The sequence below is a fragment of the Delphinapterus leucas genome, chromosome 9, assembly GCF_059928025.1.
Source record: "Delphinapterus leucas isolate spDelLeu-1000000601 "Yukka" chromosome 9, BTC_Dleu_Yukka2, whole genome shotgun sequence".
In the NCBI taxonomy this organism is placed as follows: Eukaryota; Metazoa; Chordata; class Mammalia; order Artiodactyla; family Monodontidae; genus Delphinapterus; species Delphinapterus leucas.
In genome coordinates, this window is record NC_143137.1 from 85,030,128 (window position 1) to 85,049,786 (window position 19,659).

The 19,659-nt window shown below is 35.3% G+C and overlaps 1 protein-coding gene across 7 annotated transcripts in view; it reads right to left on the reverse strand.

The window, feature by feature from the left end:
* Nucleotides 1-19,659, reverse strand: part of PHTF2 (putative homeodomain transcription factor 2) — a 112,629-nt gene that overhangs the window by 9,042 nt on the left and 83,928 nt on the right. For all 7 annotated transcript variants that reach the window (XM_089917060.1, XM_022554435.3, XM_089917056.1 and 4 more), the window contains 5 exons: nt 16,639-16,857; nt 7,450-7,578; nt 5,709-5,981; nt 5,346-5,477; nt 2,822-2,908 (listed from right to left, as the gene is read on the reverse strand). In XM_089917060.1, the coding sequence (XP_089773186.1) occupies nt 2,822-2,908; nt 5,346-5,477; nt 5,709-5,981; nt 7,450-7,578; nt 16,639-16,857 (840 nt within the window). The remainder of the gene's footprint in view (nt 1-2,821; nt 2,909-5,345; nt 5,478-5,708; nt 5,982-7,449; nt 7,579-16,638; nt 16,858-19,659) is intronic.

Below are 19,659 nucleotides of genomic sequence, written 5' to 3' on the forward strand. Positions count from 1 at the left end.
CTTTTTGAGTCAGTTTTAATTAATAAATTACGCATTTCTACAAAATAGTCCACTTAAGCTTTTGACTTCAGTGACAAAAGTAATTTATACTAGTATTCTTAAAAAAAAATTCTCAACTGTTTCAGTTTAATACTGTAATTTTTCTTTTTTAAAATGTGTTATTTGTTGGGGGCTTCCCTGGTGGTGCAGTGGTTGAGAGTCCGCCTGCCGATGCAGGGGACACAGGTTCGTGCCCTGGTCCGGGAAGATCCCACATGCCGCGGAGCGGCTGGGCCCATGGGCCATGGCCGCTGAGCCTGCATGTCCGGAGCCTGTGCTCTGCAACAGGAGAGGCCACAACAGTGAGAGGCCCACGTACCGCAAAAAAAAAAAAAAAAAGTGTTATTTGTAAGTATGTTTTGAAATTTTCAAACGTATGGTTTTCTTGTTGCTGTCGTTGTTTTCTACTTTAACTGCATACAGCTAGTGGTCTGTATGTTATCAATTGAGAATCACTTTGTCGCCTAGTACATGAGAAAGTTTTACAAACTGTTCTGTGCCTGAAAAGAATATGTATTGTCCAATTACAGAACAAAATTTTTAACTATCTTGTTTAGATACATGTCTCTATTGTATTTTCGTCTGCTTAATCTATCAATTATGAAAGAAATGCATTATATCTTCCCAATGTGGTATTCTGTCAATTTCTCACTACAGTGCTATTGATTTTGACTGTATATAGGTATGTTTGAAGTTACGGAATCACATGCATACAAATTTGGAATTATTAGATCTTCCTGATGAATAATTCTCTAAATTTTTGTCAGGTTTCTCTTTATTCCCAATTACGCTTCTTAGGTTACAGTCTCCTTCATCTGATATTAATGTAAGTTCACCAGCTTTCTCTTGGCTAGTATTTATCTGCAATATATTTTTCTATCTTTTTACATTCAAAACTTTTCAATGTTACTACGTTTCATGTGTCTTTTGTTGACAGCAATCGATAGATTTTATGTTCATTAGAGACAGAACTACTACAGCATGTACTTCAGGAACATGGAAATTAAACCTTGAAGAAAAGACTGAAATGCAATAAGCAATTGTGAGTAAAGAAATCAGTCTTTTTCCTTTTGGTTGCTTTTAGATTCTTCTCTGTTGTTGGTGTTCTGCAGTTTTTCTATAATGTGTCTAAGTGTCGATTTATTTTTATTGTGGCTTCTTGTTCTTGTTGTGCCTCCTAAACCTGAAAATTAATGTCTTCCATCAATTCAGAAAAACTCTTAGCCATTACCTCTCCAAATATTGCTCTCCCTCTTCTTTCCATCTGAAATTCCTATTAGATATATGTTGGATCTCCCAACTGTCTCAATCTCCTTTTCATATTTCCATCTTGTCATCTCTGTTCTATATTCTGGGTAATTTCTTCCATTTCCCACTTCACTCTCTTTAGCTGTCTTAAATCTGCTATTTATTCTGTTTGTTGTGTTTTAATAATAATGTCAGTAACTGTATTTTTTTACCTCTATGAAGCAATGCTTGGTTCTTTTTCAAATCTGTTTTTTCTTAGTGTTATATACATCGTTAATCATTTTAAACAACCTTACAGTTTATCTGACCAGATCTGAAGTAGCTGGAGACGTACTCCTGCTGTGTGTTAATCTGTTGACTCACTCATGTTGGATTGTTTTTTCATGTGTTCTGAAACCTGAAGGGGCTTTATCTGTGGAAATCCTGTGAGGCCTAGGGTTGATGTCACATCTCCAAGAACAGTCTTGGTTTTGTTTCTTCCAGGTATCCAGGAGTCTAGGATTACTTTTTATATTAACTTCTTGACACAGGGGTTACAGGACAAGACCTGTAATGTACACTTGAACCCTGAACCTGTGTGAAAGGCAGATCTACAGTTATATATTCTTAGGAGAGACTTTCCCTGCCTCCTTGCCAAAATCCAGGCAGAATCAGACAAGCTTCCTTATTATCTTTCTGTGCTGTTAGGCACACTGTTTTTCTTATTCCACCTTTTCACTCAGACTATAATACCCTTTGAGGATTCTGGCCTTATAGTGTATGTATAAGGAGGTATGGCAGGTCAAGGCCTCATCTTCTTGTCCTAATATGGGCATAAAGTCTCAAATCTCTCAGATACTAACACTGACAATGTACCTCACCATAACATTAACACATATAATTAATTGCTGTTTTTCAGTTTTATCTTCATTTTTGGCCCCTTACTGTCTTATAAACTCAGACATATATGTAATATGTATATAAAAAAGCTCACTTATGTATATTAAAAGGCTGTGTTTTTTCCCAGAATTGTATGATATTCTAAAGCAGAAGAATTTTCAGGTAATCTAGTATGTCTTATTACTGGAAATGGAAGTTTAAATTTCATAGCATAGAATATATCCTGAGATATTTTTGTGCTTCCTGACTAATCTTGGTCAATGAGAATTCTTTTTCAGAGCATGAGGCAGTCAACTCACAGTGACAATTCAGATACAAAATAAAAGAATTAATATTAAATGTGAAGAAAGCAGAGATTCATGGAAAATAGTCTGAAAATTTTCCTAACTCTAACTCATAAGTTTGTTTTGGGAAATAAAGATAACCAGGTGAATTGTAGACAACAACTAATTATTATATGTTCAATCAATAGACCCCTGAGAATAAGCTAGCTGCTGTTCATGACATAGATGAGTAACATGCATTTATTTATTCTACAGGAAAAAAACCTGTAAAAAGTCAATGTCAAATTACTTATTACTTTGATTGTTTATTATTAGAAAGTTGAATATTTATAGATCTGATTATCTAATTTCTACAGAACAAGTTAACTCACCTGGGCACAACAGATAAATACAACTGAGATAGTTAACAAGAAAGCAGATGAAACTATGACATCAACTGATCGCTGAGGACCTCGACGCTGGGGAAAAAACGGAAAACACTTTTAAATATATTTACTAATTAGCAGCTAATTCCATGCTTTCAATTTAGGTATTGATCCACCACTGCACGTTGATCATAGCTTACAGCACTGAGAATATACCTAATTTGTGAGATGAATTCTAATTATAGTGTTACTGTTTCCTGAGGATTTGCAACACAGTGAAAATGGTGAATATACAGCCTAGAATTCTTAGGTTAACTTCCAAATATTCCATTTTGTCAAACACTAATCATTTATTCAACATTTTTTTTGAGCATCTGCTCAGAATGAGGCACAGTGCTAGGAGCTGGGAACACAGCAGACAACAAAACAGACATGGACTCTATCATCACAGGAACTTGTTGGGAGTCAGACATCAAGCTCATAGTCACAGATGAATATATAAGTTGTGAGGAGTGCTACGAAGGAAAGGTATAGAATGCTTTGAGAAAACTGGTAGGGAGTTTGTTGTAAATATCACTCCCTTAGGGAGATCTTCCCAGGCCCATACTCCTAACTCCCAAAAAGTTTATGTATGCCTGGGAAGCTCTCTCCAAGGAAGTGATATTTACACCAAACTAAGGTGCAGGAGCATGATGGCACATGGCAGTGTTGTTGGTAGAAGGAAGGGCATGTGCAAGAGTATAAAACAGAAAAGATCATAGTGCATTCAAAGAACTGAAGCAGTGTAGTATGGCTGGAACGCAGGGAAGAAAGTGTTTCAAAACAAGACAAGAGGGACAGGCTATCCACAGGAGCTAGGTAATCAAGGGCATTATAAGCCCTGCTAAGATCTTGTTGTTCATCCTAAGATCAATGGAGAACCTTCAGAAAGCTTTAAGAATATGTTCAAATATACATTTTTAAGACATCTCTGGTAGCAAACTGAAGAAAATATTAGAAGGAGAAAAGAGGAATGCTGTGAGGCCAGTTAAAAGGCAGCTGCAGTAGTCCAATGCAGAAGATGATGGGTGGCTGCAATTAGGGTGGTGGAAATGGGAAAAAAAAAAAGAAGTAAATGGATTCAAGATATATTTTGGGGCTTCCCTGGTGGCGCAGTGGTTGAGAGTCCGCCTGCCGATGCAGGGGACACGGGTTCGTGCGCCGGTCCGGGAAGATCCCACGTGCAGCGGAGCGGCTGGGCCCGTGAGCCATGGCCGCTGAGCCTGCGCGTCCGGAGCCTGTGCTCCGCAGCGGGAGAGGCCCCAGCAGTAAGAGGCCCGTGTACCGCAAAAAAAAAAAAAAAAAAAGATATATTTTGGAAGCAGAAAGGGTGGGAAATGGTGATAAACTGAATGTTGGAAATGCAAGAGAGGAAGTCAGTACTGAGGATAATTCCTAGGTCTGGAGTTACATATTTCCCTCACTGAAGTGTAAGCTCCTAAGGGTAGGGATTTTTATCTCATCAATAGTGAATGGAACATGGTTAACGTTAAATAAATGTTTATTGAATAAAATAATCAATGCACAAAAGAATACAATACCTACTTAGGGTTGATAATGAGGGGAAATTTTAGGTGGCTTCTCACTAAGACAGGGAACAAAGATCATATCTATCCTTCCAGAAGTGTCACAGTGAGGAAAAAATAATCTACACCAATCTGTAGCATCTCCCAGTGGAGACTAACTTAGCTGGATTTAACAAGTTAAATAAATAAACAGAATAATGCATTTTTTAAATAGAAGTGTAGATAGTGCATATTTTTTCTACTTCTTTCCTTATTACTTCAAAATGAAAAGCATTAAAGACCTAAGTATGTTAGAGGATAGTTGGCCTTTAGGTCAATTTTATTAAGACATGATTACTCCATACATAATGAAATTCACTGCTAATGCAACAAATAATCCTCAGAAGAAGTGTTTTCCTAAAACTAATTCAGATGTTTCCCATTTCCCTCCTGAGTTTTTATATCTTAATTCCATAATTAGGAAAGTTATTTTAAAAGATTAAGGAAAAAGAATGGCATGAAAAGGATGGCTTAGAATTGCAAGCTAAAATTTCCAAATAGTAATAGGCCACTTCAGCGACTCACTGACAGATTTTTTTTTTATTCGTTTTTTTAAGCAGTGGGCTCCCTCTGCTGGCTTGTGATAATCATTCTAGGTAGAAACAAAATCTTTAATCTAGCTTTTGAATGAGTAGAAGTTGGTAAGATTTATGAACAAAGATAAATTTAGGACAATCTGATCTTGAATCATCTACCTAAAATGCATTTAAGCCTTTCAGACTTCAGATGTTTTACTGTAAAGAACCAGTTTAACATTTATTTTGAATTTCTGCATATGGATCAAAATGAACACTAAGTGTGGCCATATAGCACCATATGAGTACAAATCTGACTATAAATCTAGACATACATACATAATGACAAAGAAACTGGAACTATGAGAGGGAGCCAGCACGTTAAGAGTACTTTTATCACTACCATTCTACCTTAAGATAGGACCGGAGAGAGAGCCACATTTTTATATTCTGTACTTTCTTCAATCGGAAATGGGGAACCTCAGATTTTCGAGCCCTCCTTGCCGATGTTAAATGTCCAAAGAGTTTTGCAAAAAGTAATCGCTAAAAAAGATTAAAATAAAAGTTAATTTTCAAGTAGATTACCATATAAAAACAAAAATCAACAAAATAAGGATTATTAAGATTTTATTTGGTTACGTATTACAGAAACAAAATAGGAAAATAATTAGCAGCTCAAAATGATTTAATGAAATTCTAAAATACTTCAGGAATACCTTGAATATTATGAAAAGGATGAAATATTCTCTATTCAGAAATCTATATTATACCCACCTGTTTATAAGTTCTTTCTGCTACACAGAGCAAAAAAAAGAAAATCCACACAAGAGACACACGAACCACAAAACTTATTATAACCATAGAAAGAACTATGACATCTTCATTAGAACCAAATGCAATCACATAAAGTTCTGAAGCAGAATGTGCTGTGAGTTGATCCAAGTCTGTAGCTTGAGAGAGTCGGAAAACAAATGGAGTTAAACCCAGGATTAGAGAGATTGCATTTCCAAAAATCTGGTATCCTATTCCTGGTATATGGCTGTTTACCTTTATAGAGAGAGAGGAAAAAAGAAAAAAAAAAAAACTTACACAAATTTTATCTACAGTAAAATAAATTCCTAATGAAGCATTATTTTATTTATAGCAATATGAAATAATTTTGTTAAAATATATTAGTTTTAATACATGAATAATGAAATTTAAATTTACTCAAAGTCTGTAAGTCATTATTTTTTCAGTTTTTAAAAACACTTCATTATCAGATCTCTAATTCACTAAGTAGATGCAAAAGGATTTACTAACCCGGTCTTAACCGGGATCTTGAAAAAAAATTCTATTTCTCTCATTAAAAAGTTAGAAATACTTACAAACACTGCAATATTGAAAAGAATGAGGAGATCTCATATACACTTAAATTCAGTTACAGAAAAAATGTAGAATTATATACTTACTCGATAAATTTATAATTTGTGTTTTACTTCAAAGAGTTCAATATACAAATGGATATCTCCTTAAACTCTAAAACCATTATCTTTTATATACATACACACATATATATTTTTTTCTGAAACCATTTCAGAAGAGAGACTATGCTAGAGGGGTAAAAATTAAATAAGGGGGGGGAAGGGCGGGGGAATTATAAAAAAAGGAAGTTGGAAATTAAATAATGGGAAAATATAAAATTGGTAGGACTGGGAGGGATCTTAAATATCATCTAGCTACCTTTTTATCATGATATTACAGAGTATGTAAAAATTCCCAGATACTTAAGGTACAGAATATCACCTAGATCCAAGTCTTTAGGGACTCCTTGTCAATAGCTTTTCATAGCTCACACTGAGATATGTAATAGGACGTGAAGTAGATCAATTTCTGAAACCAGTTATTTTAATTCCTGTCCCACATAACGTGTGCACAAAAGTTCTAGTTAACAATACACAAGAAATTTAAAATTGCAACTTAAATCATGCTTAGTTGTCTAGAGGAATCAAGTAAAATTTAAAAAGTAGTAATGATCTAATAAGAGAAATAATAATAGAAACTGAAATTAAAATCCATAGTATTTGTACTCTACATCTTCAAATAACTCAAGATTTTTACTAGTTGCATTACTTCTATATATTTAAGTTGGCAAGCATCAATACAAATTTTCCAGTTTGATTTTTTTTTTAATGTTTTGGGTAGTAATAAATAAATGAACCATGATAAATGATACAGGAAAATAAGTTTTCATCAACACTTGTATATATCTAGCAGCTCCTAAATTTGACCCATTGAAAGCAAAAAAAAAAACATAAAAGTAGAAAATTTTAGACTGTATCATCTCTTCTTAATCAGAATATGAAACATTAAAAGGTGAGAGTGATTTGGTAACAAATCACTGTTGAAATCACTGTTTAAATACAAATTAACTTTTTCAGGTTGAAGAAATGAGGTGAGTAGATTATACAGTATTTCAGTAATCATTTAATATATTAATAATCACTGTCTAAACAAATAAAATTTAATAACTCACTCTGTTCATTATCATTCCACTGATTTCAAGTACAGACATGTCTGCTTTCTTGCAGTCATTGCCTTCCCATACGATAGCGCTTATTTTTTCTAATCCCGGGTGGGAACTATGGAGCCAGGGCAAATGACTCTATAAAAAAAAAAGAAATTGGTGAATATATTAACTGCATTTCATAATTAAGATATATATGTGTGTATATATCTGTATACACACCCAATTTTATCTACACTAAAAAATAGAAATTGGTGAATGCACTTACATTTATAGAATATATGTATCTGTACAAAGCTATATTGTGTACAATTTCAATGACACTAAAATTCTATCTTAGGGCTTCCCTGGTGGCGCAGTGGTTGAGAGTCCACCTGCCGATGCAGGGGACACGGGTTCATGTCCCGGTCCAGGAAGATCCCACATGCCGCGGAGCGGCTAGGCCCATGAGCCATGGCCGCTGAGACTGCGCGTCCGGAGCCTGTGCTCCGCAACGGGAGAGGCCACACAGTGAGAGGCCTGTGTACCGCAAAAAAAAAAAAAAAAATTCTATCTTAAAATCAGTTAGCGGGCTTCCCTGGTGGCGCAGTGGTTGAGAGTCCGCCTGCCGATGCAGGGGACGCGGGTTCGTGCCCCGGTCCGGGAAGATCCCACATGCCGCGGAGCGGCTAGGCCTGTGAGCCATGGCCGCTGAGCCTGCGCGTCCGGAGCCTATGCTCCGCAACGGGAGAGGCCACAACAATGAGAGGCCCGCGTACCACAAAAAAATCAGTTAGCATATACACTGAACAGATGGCGTAAGAAATTATGTTTATAAAAATGCATAAGTTAAGAACTTTCTGTAACATCTATTAGGCAACCTACTGTTCAAAAATACTCTAAAATTTGTCAGCAAAAGCACTTAGTCGTCAATCTGTCTACATAACTCTTAATATACAAGTGTTCAAAGACAAATGCACATTAAATTCATATTACTAATTGTTCATACTACTGAATGTCCAACTTATGATCATTCAATACAAAAGAATATGATAGCTGAGGTATGAACCTCTTTGAAGGACTAAACAGTGATACAATCCCATTCAGAAAGAGATACAAACTTACTCTTAATATTTGATTTAGTTACTTTTCTGATTTTTTAATCTAGCAATTCTCCAAAGGATCAATTTAACTTTTTTCCCCCTTCGAGCAAATATTGTGAACTGAAGCACCTAGAGATAGAAGGACTCTCCCAACTAGAATAACGTATCTCTCAAAGTTTCAAGGAACAGAAAAAGGTAAAAAGAAAAACTGAAAGCTTTAATGCAAAAAAAATCAGATACTTAAAGTTGGGGTTTTTTGTTTGTTTCAGATCTATAATTAAAAGAATAAAACTTCAAAATAGGATAGTTGGGGGTTAAAGATGGCAACAAAATTAATAAAACACTAATATTTACATTATCAGATATTGATAGAAATAACACTAAAAGATTAGCCCCAGAATGGGATAAATTTGATAAATTTGTTTTATTACATTACATTATTTCTAAGTTATTTTTATAACATATTTCATTGAAATAACTTCTAACAATGAATAGAAGAATCTACTTCAGAATATTCTTTGAGGACAAAAACGTGATTGAAATATGGTAAAGATATGCTTCTGTAAACTTAAGGAAGATATTTTCCTCTAGGGGAAGTAAAGTTGCATTGACTTATTTCAGTTAAAGGTATAAAATAATAATACAATAATATGTAAGAAAATAGACATGGGAATTATTTTGACCTCGTACATTAATTTTCTTTATGAACAATTATATAGGCAAACCATAATGCCAGTAGTTATGCTACTGGCAAAGCTCTTTTACATTTAGTTATTTGGCTATCAAGAGGTTTTCTGTAAAAATTTATCTGTTCCAAAGATATAGTATTTTAATATACATTAACCTTCACAGTGTATATTTCACTACTGGAGAGCCTTAGGATCTATGAGATACTAGTTATTAACTATCCACTTAATTCCTCAAATTACATTTTATAATTTTTCCCCAAACAAAATACTCTAGTTTGGGATAAAAATAATTTGCACCAAAATATGTATCAAAATTTCCCTGGAACTTTAATAATTATGAAACATAATGGAACTAAAAAGCTAAGAACAAGTATGAAAAGCTGAATGGAAAGAGTGTTAAGCTACAGAGATAACAGATTAAAACACCAATATACAGGCTTTTTTTTTCTTTTAATTCTCAGTCTGTAACAGTGAATTACATGAAGCAAGACATACAATACCGAGAATGTACATCTAGAGACAGAAATAGGAAATCAAAAAGTTCTTCACTCTACTTCCAAAAGTACTCATTTTGCACCGGTACCTTCTAACTAGCATTTGATAGCATTTTCCTATTTCCAGAAAGGCAAAAGGCAAGAGAGTAGAGAGCAACTAGAAACTGGAGAATTTTAAAACAATTAAAGATACAGGGGCGTGTGGGTGTGAAATGTACTCAAAAATAGGGGAAATGGGGATAGATTTATAAGTATAGCTGATTCACTTTGTTATAAAGCAGAAACTAACACACCATTGTAAAGCAATTATACTCCAATAAAGATGTTAAAAAATTTTTTTAAATATTGTACAAATATGTACTGCCTTCAGTACATGAGACTTTTTTTAAAAGTTTCAAAGAAAACATCAGAGCAAATCATTCCATTTTATAATTTTATGATATAGATTCTTCTTAGTTACGTTTTTCAAACTAAAATTTGGAACTCTTGCAATGGTTGCTCTTTACCCTCATCAAAATCTCAACTGCTTTGCTCCCTGTTCATTCACAACTGCCTGGAAACCTTAACACTTTAAATGGCAGCATGTTTTATTTCAGATAAATTCACCATGACAATTGCTTTCCTGAAGTTTCCACCTGTGGTAACTGTAGCCATTAAAATACGGCTTTACCCACTGAAGAATTAATTTCACTTGAATGTGGCTTTATATTTTATTATATACTCAGCCGTGACTACAGGAGAAAAATTTTCTCTTTTAGAAATGTTTCAGTAACTATTCACCAAGAAAATAAAACAAAACTACAAATTTGGTGACATACTGGCTAGAACACACTGATTCAAATACTCAGTGCTTCTGCACATGAGGAGAAATTTTTCAGTCTTCATGGTAGGCAGAAAACCTACCTAACCTAATACAGAGCTTAGTCAAACAAGAAAAAAAGCAGGCAGCTTTTCATTAAAGGGAGCTAATTTCAGCTAAAACTGAAAACATGAGCTTATTTTTTAGGAGCCTGAGAATACAAAATGTGTGTATAATCAAGTATATAACCCAAAAGCAAAACCAAAGTAAACCTAGAATACTATAATTAATATGCAGAGTAGAACATTAAAAAACGTTTATTTTACCAAAAAAAGAAGCAGAGTAGTGTGACAGATTTAGGACCAATTCTGTAGAGCATTCATTAAAACAAAATTTTTAATCATTTAAGAAAGGCCTAATTGGCATGTTTTGAAAAATTTTATTTTGTTTCATTCATTCACTCAACTAATATTAAACACCTACTATGTACCAGGCACTGTGTGATACAACAATGAGCAAAACAACACATGGTCCCTGCCTCTGTGCCACTTATGGGATTGCTGGGAAAATGGCTCACAGGCGTTTTCCTAAACCTCAATTCCAGTTATTATCCTCTGTGACTTAGATGAATACACAGATGACTCATCCAACACCCTTTTCTCATGCATTGTTCATTGTTTTTTTCACTCCTTAAATTCCAGGGAGCTTTGGCTATTCCCATGGCCACACCCTGGACCCTGTCACCACAAATTGCTCTACATCTGAAATGAGTCTCCAGCCACAGCCTCTCATCTTACCAGGTCTCTCAAACCTTCAATTCAAAACACACTCTTCCCTGAACATACCTATTCTTCAAACTATCAGTCCCTTCTTGGTTTCATTTCCTTCTCAATCTAACATGTCTAGATTTTTACCATATCCATTATTTCAACCAGCATATCATCCTCTCTCCTGTCCCTTGAATAGCAACTAGTTAGCACCTACACTGTATGACTTTGGGTGCATTATTTAATTCTGAGCCTCCATTTTCTCATCTACGAAACAAAAAATAACCTACATTGTTATAGGTCATGTGGATTGTATGAGACAATGCATCTAGATTACTTTGCACAGTGGAAGATATATAATAAATGCTTATTAAATGTTTGCTACTATTATAATTATTCCAACTATATTCCAGAGAATAGCATACAACTATGTAGAACAGGCAACTACAAATTCATAGTTTCAGATTCCAACTGGACCTTCAACCACGTGGCAGTGTGACTCTTTTTAATGTGTTACTTGGCTTGAACACAAGCAAACACAAACTCTCTCCCCATCATCTCCATTTCCCACAAATGAAAATGTCAAGCCTTCACCACCATCCACAAGCCCCTTATTCATCTCACTTCTTTATTGTTAATAGACCACCTGGCCTCCTGCACATCAAAGAACAGAGATCATCAGGCAGTAACTCCCTTGTGGTCTTACCTGCTTCGTGCACTCTTCCTCCTCCTATTTCAGCAGAGGACGTGTTCCTCGTCCTGCAGGAGGCTAAGCTTCCTAATCATGCCTCCCCTCCAGAACCCTAATCATTCAACAACTTCTGTACCTCTTCAATTCTTCCCTGTTTTTTCTCCTATGCACATAAGTGCTCAAGTATCTCACATCTTCACATTTAGGAGGTGGGGACCAAAACATTCCTTCAGTTTCTCCAACCTGTCAGGGCCATGCTTCTTAAACCTCATTCCTCATTTTCACCCCTCAGCCCTCTGTAGCAAAGCTTCTTTCCGCTGACAGTTTTCCTGAAGCTGAAGCCAAAATGAATGGATATATTTTTAAGAGAAACATTCCAATCAGATCGAGAATAATAATACTTGGTTTTATATTTATTTTACCCCCATTTGCTCCGGGTATTTTAATTTACAAAAATTACAGGCAAAATTGAAACTTACTTTGTACCCTTCCCTGCTCTCATTCCCTTTTTAATTCCCCAGATCTATTATCCTAAATTTGGTGTTCATTATTCCCTTACATGTTTTTATATGCTTACTGCATATGCTTTTATTCATAAACAATATATAACCTTGCATCTTTTAAAACTTCATTATAAATGGTATATTGTACGTATAATTCTGAAACTTGCTTTTTTATTCAAAGTTATATTCACAAGATTTATTCTTTTTGATATATGTAACTGAGTTCATTCAATTTCACTGCTGTATATTGTTTTACCATATGCCATGATTTATTAATTCTACTATTGTTGGCTATTGCATTATTTTCCATCTTTCACTATCACATACAATGCAATGAACATTTTTTAATATGTCTCCTTGTGCCCATCTTCTAAAGTATCCTTGGAGTGAGAAGAGTCTTATAGTATGTAGACCTTCAATTTTATTATAAAGTAACAAAATGCTCTCCGAAGTAGTTGTGCAGATTTATATTAACATCAGCTTTGAATAAGAGCATTAAAAAATTCTTTTCTTAAAATAGTGAAAAACAAACCAGTACTTTTTGCAAGGAATGGAAAATACAGCTAGCTCAAATAAAGGTAGTGATTGGATGATGGTGTTTTTCATCAGAAACATTTTGTGGTGTCCAAGGGAAACTTTAACTAGGACTTAGGACAGAGGAATCAGCAGCCCTGGGGACCCTCTGTGCCTTGTAGACTTTCAGTCAATTATTCTGCCATTAATGTGCCTCAGCTAAACCCCATGTGTTTCTCTTCTATTGAACTTTAGTTACATGTTTGTGTATAGACACACATGTGTTACAATCTCATTACACATACTCTCTCACAACCCTTTTTCTGATGATAAGAATAGAATTCATTTTGTTCCTTGGAAGGAGAAAGCAGAGATAAAGACAGAACTGTTCAACACCGAGTCTTCAGTAGAACTGACTAAAAATAAGATGTTTGATATGAGAATATTTTTTCCTAAAAATGTGTCAAGTAGTAGCATTTCAAATTTGGGTTGGTGTGAGGTGAAACAGAAGTAGTACTTGCCTGGAGATTAGCCAGAGGAGGGGACCATGAATACACAAACCCGGAGAAAATAACAGATGTTATGCAGCAAGCTTTGGGCTTTGGGAGAGTTTAAGTCAAGTTTTCCTAAATCTAATTAGCACTAGCCCAGATGGAGGGAGCCAGGTTCCCTCTTCTGGGCTCTGCACTTCAGAGGCCCCCTTTCTGGCTCTGCTCCAGCGGTGCCCCTCCCTGTGAAGTAAGGAGTTTGCAGAGTTGGGGATATGCATATCTGGAACCCATACCCTTCTGGATCCATGGGACCTAGAATTCCCTATCCTACTGGTCCCAAGCTGCCTTCCTAGGCCTGCACAGGCCTCTTGCCCAGGTCCCTCTGGAGAGGGACCCCACCAGTGTGTATATATCTGGGCCAGAGGAGTGGCCAAGGAATTTGGTTTGGAATGATGTGGAAGGAAGTTGGGTGTTGGACCCTCGGATGTCCATATTCACACGTGAGCCCCTCCCGACGCTGGATGAAGCTTGGGATGAAAAGACAAAAGGCTTAATCCAAAAGCCTCCATTGGTACTTTTACTCTAGTACCTGATAATCTGAGAAGAAAGCTTACCTACAAGGGACAGGGTAGCCCAAGCTGACATTCCATGTAGTGTAATTTGAGGGGCATCGCAAAACCCTACTTATAATACAAGGTATGCCTTGGGTAAACCTGTCCTGAGAATTAACCATGAACCTCCTCCCTAACTAATATAGTAATGAAGCACCAAGAAAAATTCACCTACAATTTTAATTTTCAAAAGCTCATTATGCATTATGATTTTGTGAGAAAAATATTTCATACGCAGACACCTGTAAAGTGAAAGGCTAAAGGCCTGGTTCTCATACAAGGCAATAATTTCTCCATTTGGAATGCTAGCAATGTTCTCTCTTCAGAAAGTTTATAAAGCTTATATCCTGCCTATTCTCCTTTAATAAAGAAATGTTAAATATTTTAAAATAAACTTTTTTAATGAGCTAGAAAAAAAATTCTTTTCTTACCTAAAGTAACAAGTATTTTTTTCCTATAATTTCTTCTAAATATTTTAAAGTTTTATTTCTTTACACTTAGGAATTATCTGGAATAAATTTTTGTCTTTGGATAATTATTTGACCCACAACCATATACTGAACAGTCCACCCTTTTTCTGATTTGCAATGTCACTTATGTCATACATTAGGGATCCATACAAAGAGGTAACTATTTCTGGGTTTTCTATTCTGTCCCATTGGTCTATCTGTTTACACACTGAGTCTGCCTGGCCTGCTATAACAAAATACCACAGACTAAATGGTTTACACACAACAGAAATCTGTTTCTCGCGGTTCTGGAGGATGGGAAGTCCAAGATCAAGGTGCTGGCATATTTGGTGTCTGGTGAGATCTCACTTCCTGGTTCACAGACTACTCTCTTTTTGTTGTAACCTCACATGATGAAAGGGAAAAGGGAGCTCTCTAAGGCACCCCTTTTACAGGGGCAGTAATCCTATTCATGAGGGCTCTACCCTCATGATCTAATCACTTCCCAAAGGCCCCATCTCCAAATACTATCACATTGGGGATTAGGCTTTGACATATCAATTATGGGGGGACATAATATTCAGTCTATAGCGTACAGCTGTACCATACCATCTTAATTACTACACCTTTAAAGTAAATTTTTATACTCAGTAAGAAAAGTCCTCTGTTCTTCAAAATTATTTTTGCTATTCTTGACATTTTGCTCTTTAAAATTATTTTTGCTATTCTTGACATTTTGCTCTTTAATGTGGACTTTAAATCAATCTAAGTTCAACTAAAACACAAACAAACATACATGCTGGTAGGATTTTGATAGAAAAAGCGGTGATAATGGGTATCTCTTTCTTGTTCCTGACGTTAATAAAAATGATCCTAGGGCTTCCCTGGTGGCGCAGTGGTTGAGAGTCCGCCTGCTGATGCAGGGGACACAGGTTCGTGCCCCAGTCCGGGAAGATCCCACATGCCGCAGAGCGGCTGGGCCCGTGAGCCATGGCTGCTGGGCCTGCGCATCCGGAGCCTGTGCTCCGCAACGGGAGAGGCCACAACAGTGAGAGGCCTGCATACAGCAAAAAAAAAAAAAAAAAAAAAAAAAAGATCCTAAAATTTCATCATGAAGTATGATAGGTTTTTAGAAGGTTCTTTGACAGTTACCTTTTATCAGATTAAGGAAGTTTCCTTCCATCTCTAGTTGTCTAAGAGTTTACTTGTTGGTTTTATTATTAAGGTTTGATGAGAAGTTGGATAAGAGAGAGAAGAAGGTAAGGAAGAGTAACCCCCAGGTTTCTGAACTGGCAAGTGAGTGGATGGAGATGTCATTCATAAGAAAAACAGATTTATGAAGGAAGACGAAGTATTTGGTAAATGTGAAGTACTGGTGGGACATTCAAATGAAGATATCCTATAGACCTGTGCTGTCCAATATGGTATCCTCCTCACATGTGGCTAGTGATTACTTGAAATGTGGCTAGTCCAAATGAGATGTGCTGTTAAGTGTTCACAACAGATATTGAAGAAAGTATTAAAAAATGTAACATATTTCATTAATATTTCTCATACTAGTTATATGCTGAAATGATAATATTTTGAATATATTGGGTTAAACAAAACATACTTAATTTATTCCACCTTTCTAAATGTTTTTAAATGAGACTACCAGAAAATTTTAGATTACACATGTAACTCTCATTACACTTCTGTTGGATAGCATTACTATAGGCACTTGGAGATACAAATCTGATACTCATGAGATGTGAATTTGTGAATTATAATCTTATAGGTGGAGTTAAGGCCACAGGTATAGATGAAACTGACCGTGAGGTATGCTGAGTGAGAAAAGGACTAATGCATCTAAAGTACAATTTGACTTACAAAACTCTATTTACTGACAATTTATCAGCAATATATGTTTGCAAGGTGAGTGACACAATCATTATACAAATACTGAGATTCTATGTTCCAGTGAAGCCAGACTGCAGCTCACAATGAAAATAAAAATAATATAGGAACATTATTTTAATTGTAAGTTTTTTCTTCACCTCTGTAAAATCTGTACTTACATTCAAAGGAGCTGGACTTATAGCCCCACATAATCCAACACTGTAAACCAACCTGATGAAAAGGGTCGTCTCTATATTCTTTTTTCACACATGGATTAATTTGAGGATTTTCCACATCTGTCTCACTGGTACAAGATGATCGGCATTCTGCACAATGTAACAAGTCTTCCCATAATACATCTTCTGTTTCAGATTCTGGCCTTGTGCTCTCAGAATCCTGTCTGGAACTTGAACAGCGAGAGCTGCAACTAGTACCCGATTTAGGGGCATCCTGAAATCAAGATATTCTTTGACATTAATACAATTTATGTACCCTTTCCAACTCAAAGGATTCTATCAGAAATATATATTGCTACTTTTTGCTAAAACAACACACACACTGTCAAATGACAGTGAAATAAATAACAAAGCATTAAAATACATAATATTTTTTAAGGAGAAACAAAATTTCCTCATATCAAAATTTGATTTCACATCTCAGCTCAAGTGTTATTTTGCAGGCAAAAGTTGTGCCTGTTTTCTCTTGAAGTTTATACAAAGTTCAGAATTCAGAGACTAGCCTAAATCCATATGGACTGCATAGTCAGTGAATGTTAACCCACTTTAATTGATGTGTTTAATGGAGTTCTTTTCTTAGTTTTTTTTTTTTTTTTAGCAACAATAGATTTCATGTATCTACTGTTTTTGTTTTTCAAACAGAAGTTCAATAAATTGATATAAAATTAACAAATAATCTATATCAGGAAGATAACTGCCAACTCATGTTTCTTAATCTATTGTAAAAAAGTGAAAAACTAAAAGGCACAAGTTAAATAATTTCTGATCAATTTACCTTTTTCCTAAGAGTTTTTAACGTACAAAATAAATACCTTTGACTACATTTTAATTTAAATTAATTCCAAATAACCTTTCCTAAATAAAGAAGGGTAATAGCCATCCTTATGTAGTGAAGTATGCTGAAATTTTTGGATTTGTTTTTAGCTATCCTCTGTCACTAAGATTTTGTCAATTCTACTTTAAAATGTTTTATATTTACCCCTCTCTATTTTCCATGTTATCACCACAGTTCAGACTTCATCATTCACACCTTGTTTGCTCTAAGACCTTCCTGACTGACCCCTATCTGAAAGGCCTTGCCCTCTTTCCAGATTAACCTTCCCACAGTGAAGCTGTTTTTTCATTCCTCAGACAAAAATCTTTCTGTGGCTTCCCACTGTTCTCCTGCATAAAGTTCACATTCCTTCACTGAGCCTTGTCTTCAAATGTGCTACTTCGGATCCTGTTGTCCACTTCTCCTCCAGTGACACTGGGCTATGTCTTAGCCTCTAAACACAGCTTGCTCTTTGCCACTCTAGCCTCTGATCATGTTCCTACCTCTTACTGTAATCCTACTCTCCTTTAAAGCCTACTTAACAAAAAGTGTCAGGAAAATACCATCTCTACCCCTTTCCAGCTGTCTTACCTTGTTTCTGAGTCTTAGTTTAGCCATCTACCAATGGGGAATAAAACTACCTACCTTAAATAGATATTAAAAATTAAATGAGCACTGTAGCTTTTAATACAAACCTAGTACAAAGGCGCTCGACAAATGTTACTTTAAAGGCACTCTCTATTTAGAACAATTACTTTGTCCCTAAAGCGAGTTATTATCATTTATATTCATCTGATGATAAATTTTGCATTGTTGTCTGGCATCTGTAATACTGTCTGTGTTAGATGTTCATGTATTTCATATTCTCAAATAAATCAAAACTCTCAAATACACTATAAGTCTATGAAAGACAGAAGCCAAACACTACTTTTTTTTGCCATCATTAGTACAGGTAACAAAATGTCTTAAATGAATGAGATATATTATTGATAATTTATTGATATTAGAATGGGATACTAAATATATATTTAGTGTACTGATAGAGTATTTGTGGGAGGAGGGTTGTTTGAGGGAGATGTAAAAATTTTCCGAAAGAGTTGAGCAGGAAAATGAAAAAAGAAAGAAAAAAATACAGAAAGAGAAAAGGATAAAAATTAGTCAGCTTTCTTTCGTGAAAAGCACTCTAAAAATACTTCCGATTCACTAATGTCAACCAGAATATTTGAAGCATAAGCAGTTTTCATCACAACAGTTTTCATTAGATAGAAAGACACAGACTGTATTAAGTAATTGCTAATCCAAAATTTTTGATAAAACTAGCTTATTATCTATAACTAATTTCTGATGCAGACTTGTTAATCAGATACAGAAATAAGTAATAGGATTAAAGGCCTGATGACTGTTTAAGTGAAACTAATGGGTGATTTCAGGGATAAAGAAATATCTATAATTCATTATAAATGTATTTTGTCAAATACTGATCAATAAGTGGGCCATTTTACAAATGTAGCCTCTAAAAATTATTGCCTATAATTGCTTACATTTCAAACAGAATTTTATCTGCAGTATTTAGGTAGTTAGTGGCCACTTTAAATTTCACTACAAATTACTGAATTAAGCCAAAAAATAGGAAATGAGCTACTGCTCATTTAACACAATTCGTTCTGCTTATTTCAAATCTTTAGACAGATAGCTAAAACTGAGGATATAATCATATTAAGAAAGCTTATTTATTTGAACTGAAATAGATGAAGGGAATAAGCATTTATAACATAAATGCTTTGTGCATGGCAATTATGCATAATCTTATTTAAACTTAACAATCTGATGAGGCCAGTCTCCCTCCCTCCCCACTGTACAGAGGCAGAAACTGAGACTCAGGTAAGTTAAATAATTTTTCCAAAGTCACTTAAGTAGTCTGACTCCATGCCCATGGTTTCTTCACTATGCTTTCCATCAAATGCTGCCTTCATCAGATGAAAAGCTAATCCACAATAGGGAATAAAAATTAAAGATAACTGCAGAGTTAAACAAAGCAAGACAGAGCTAGGAAACAGGACAAATGCTTAAACAGAGCTACGGGTTCCCCAGGACACCGCCTGTATCTCAGATAACCAAGTAATTCTACCACCATCTTCCCAACAAGAGACTGGAAGAAGCCAATCAGATATAGTAGATAGTAGAAAAAGGCAAGAAACCAGG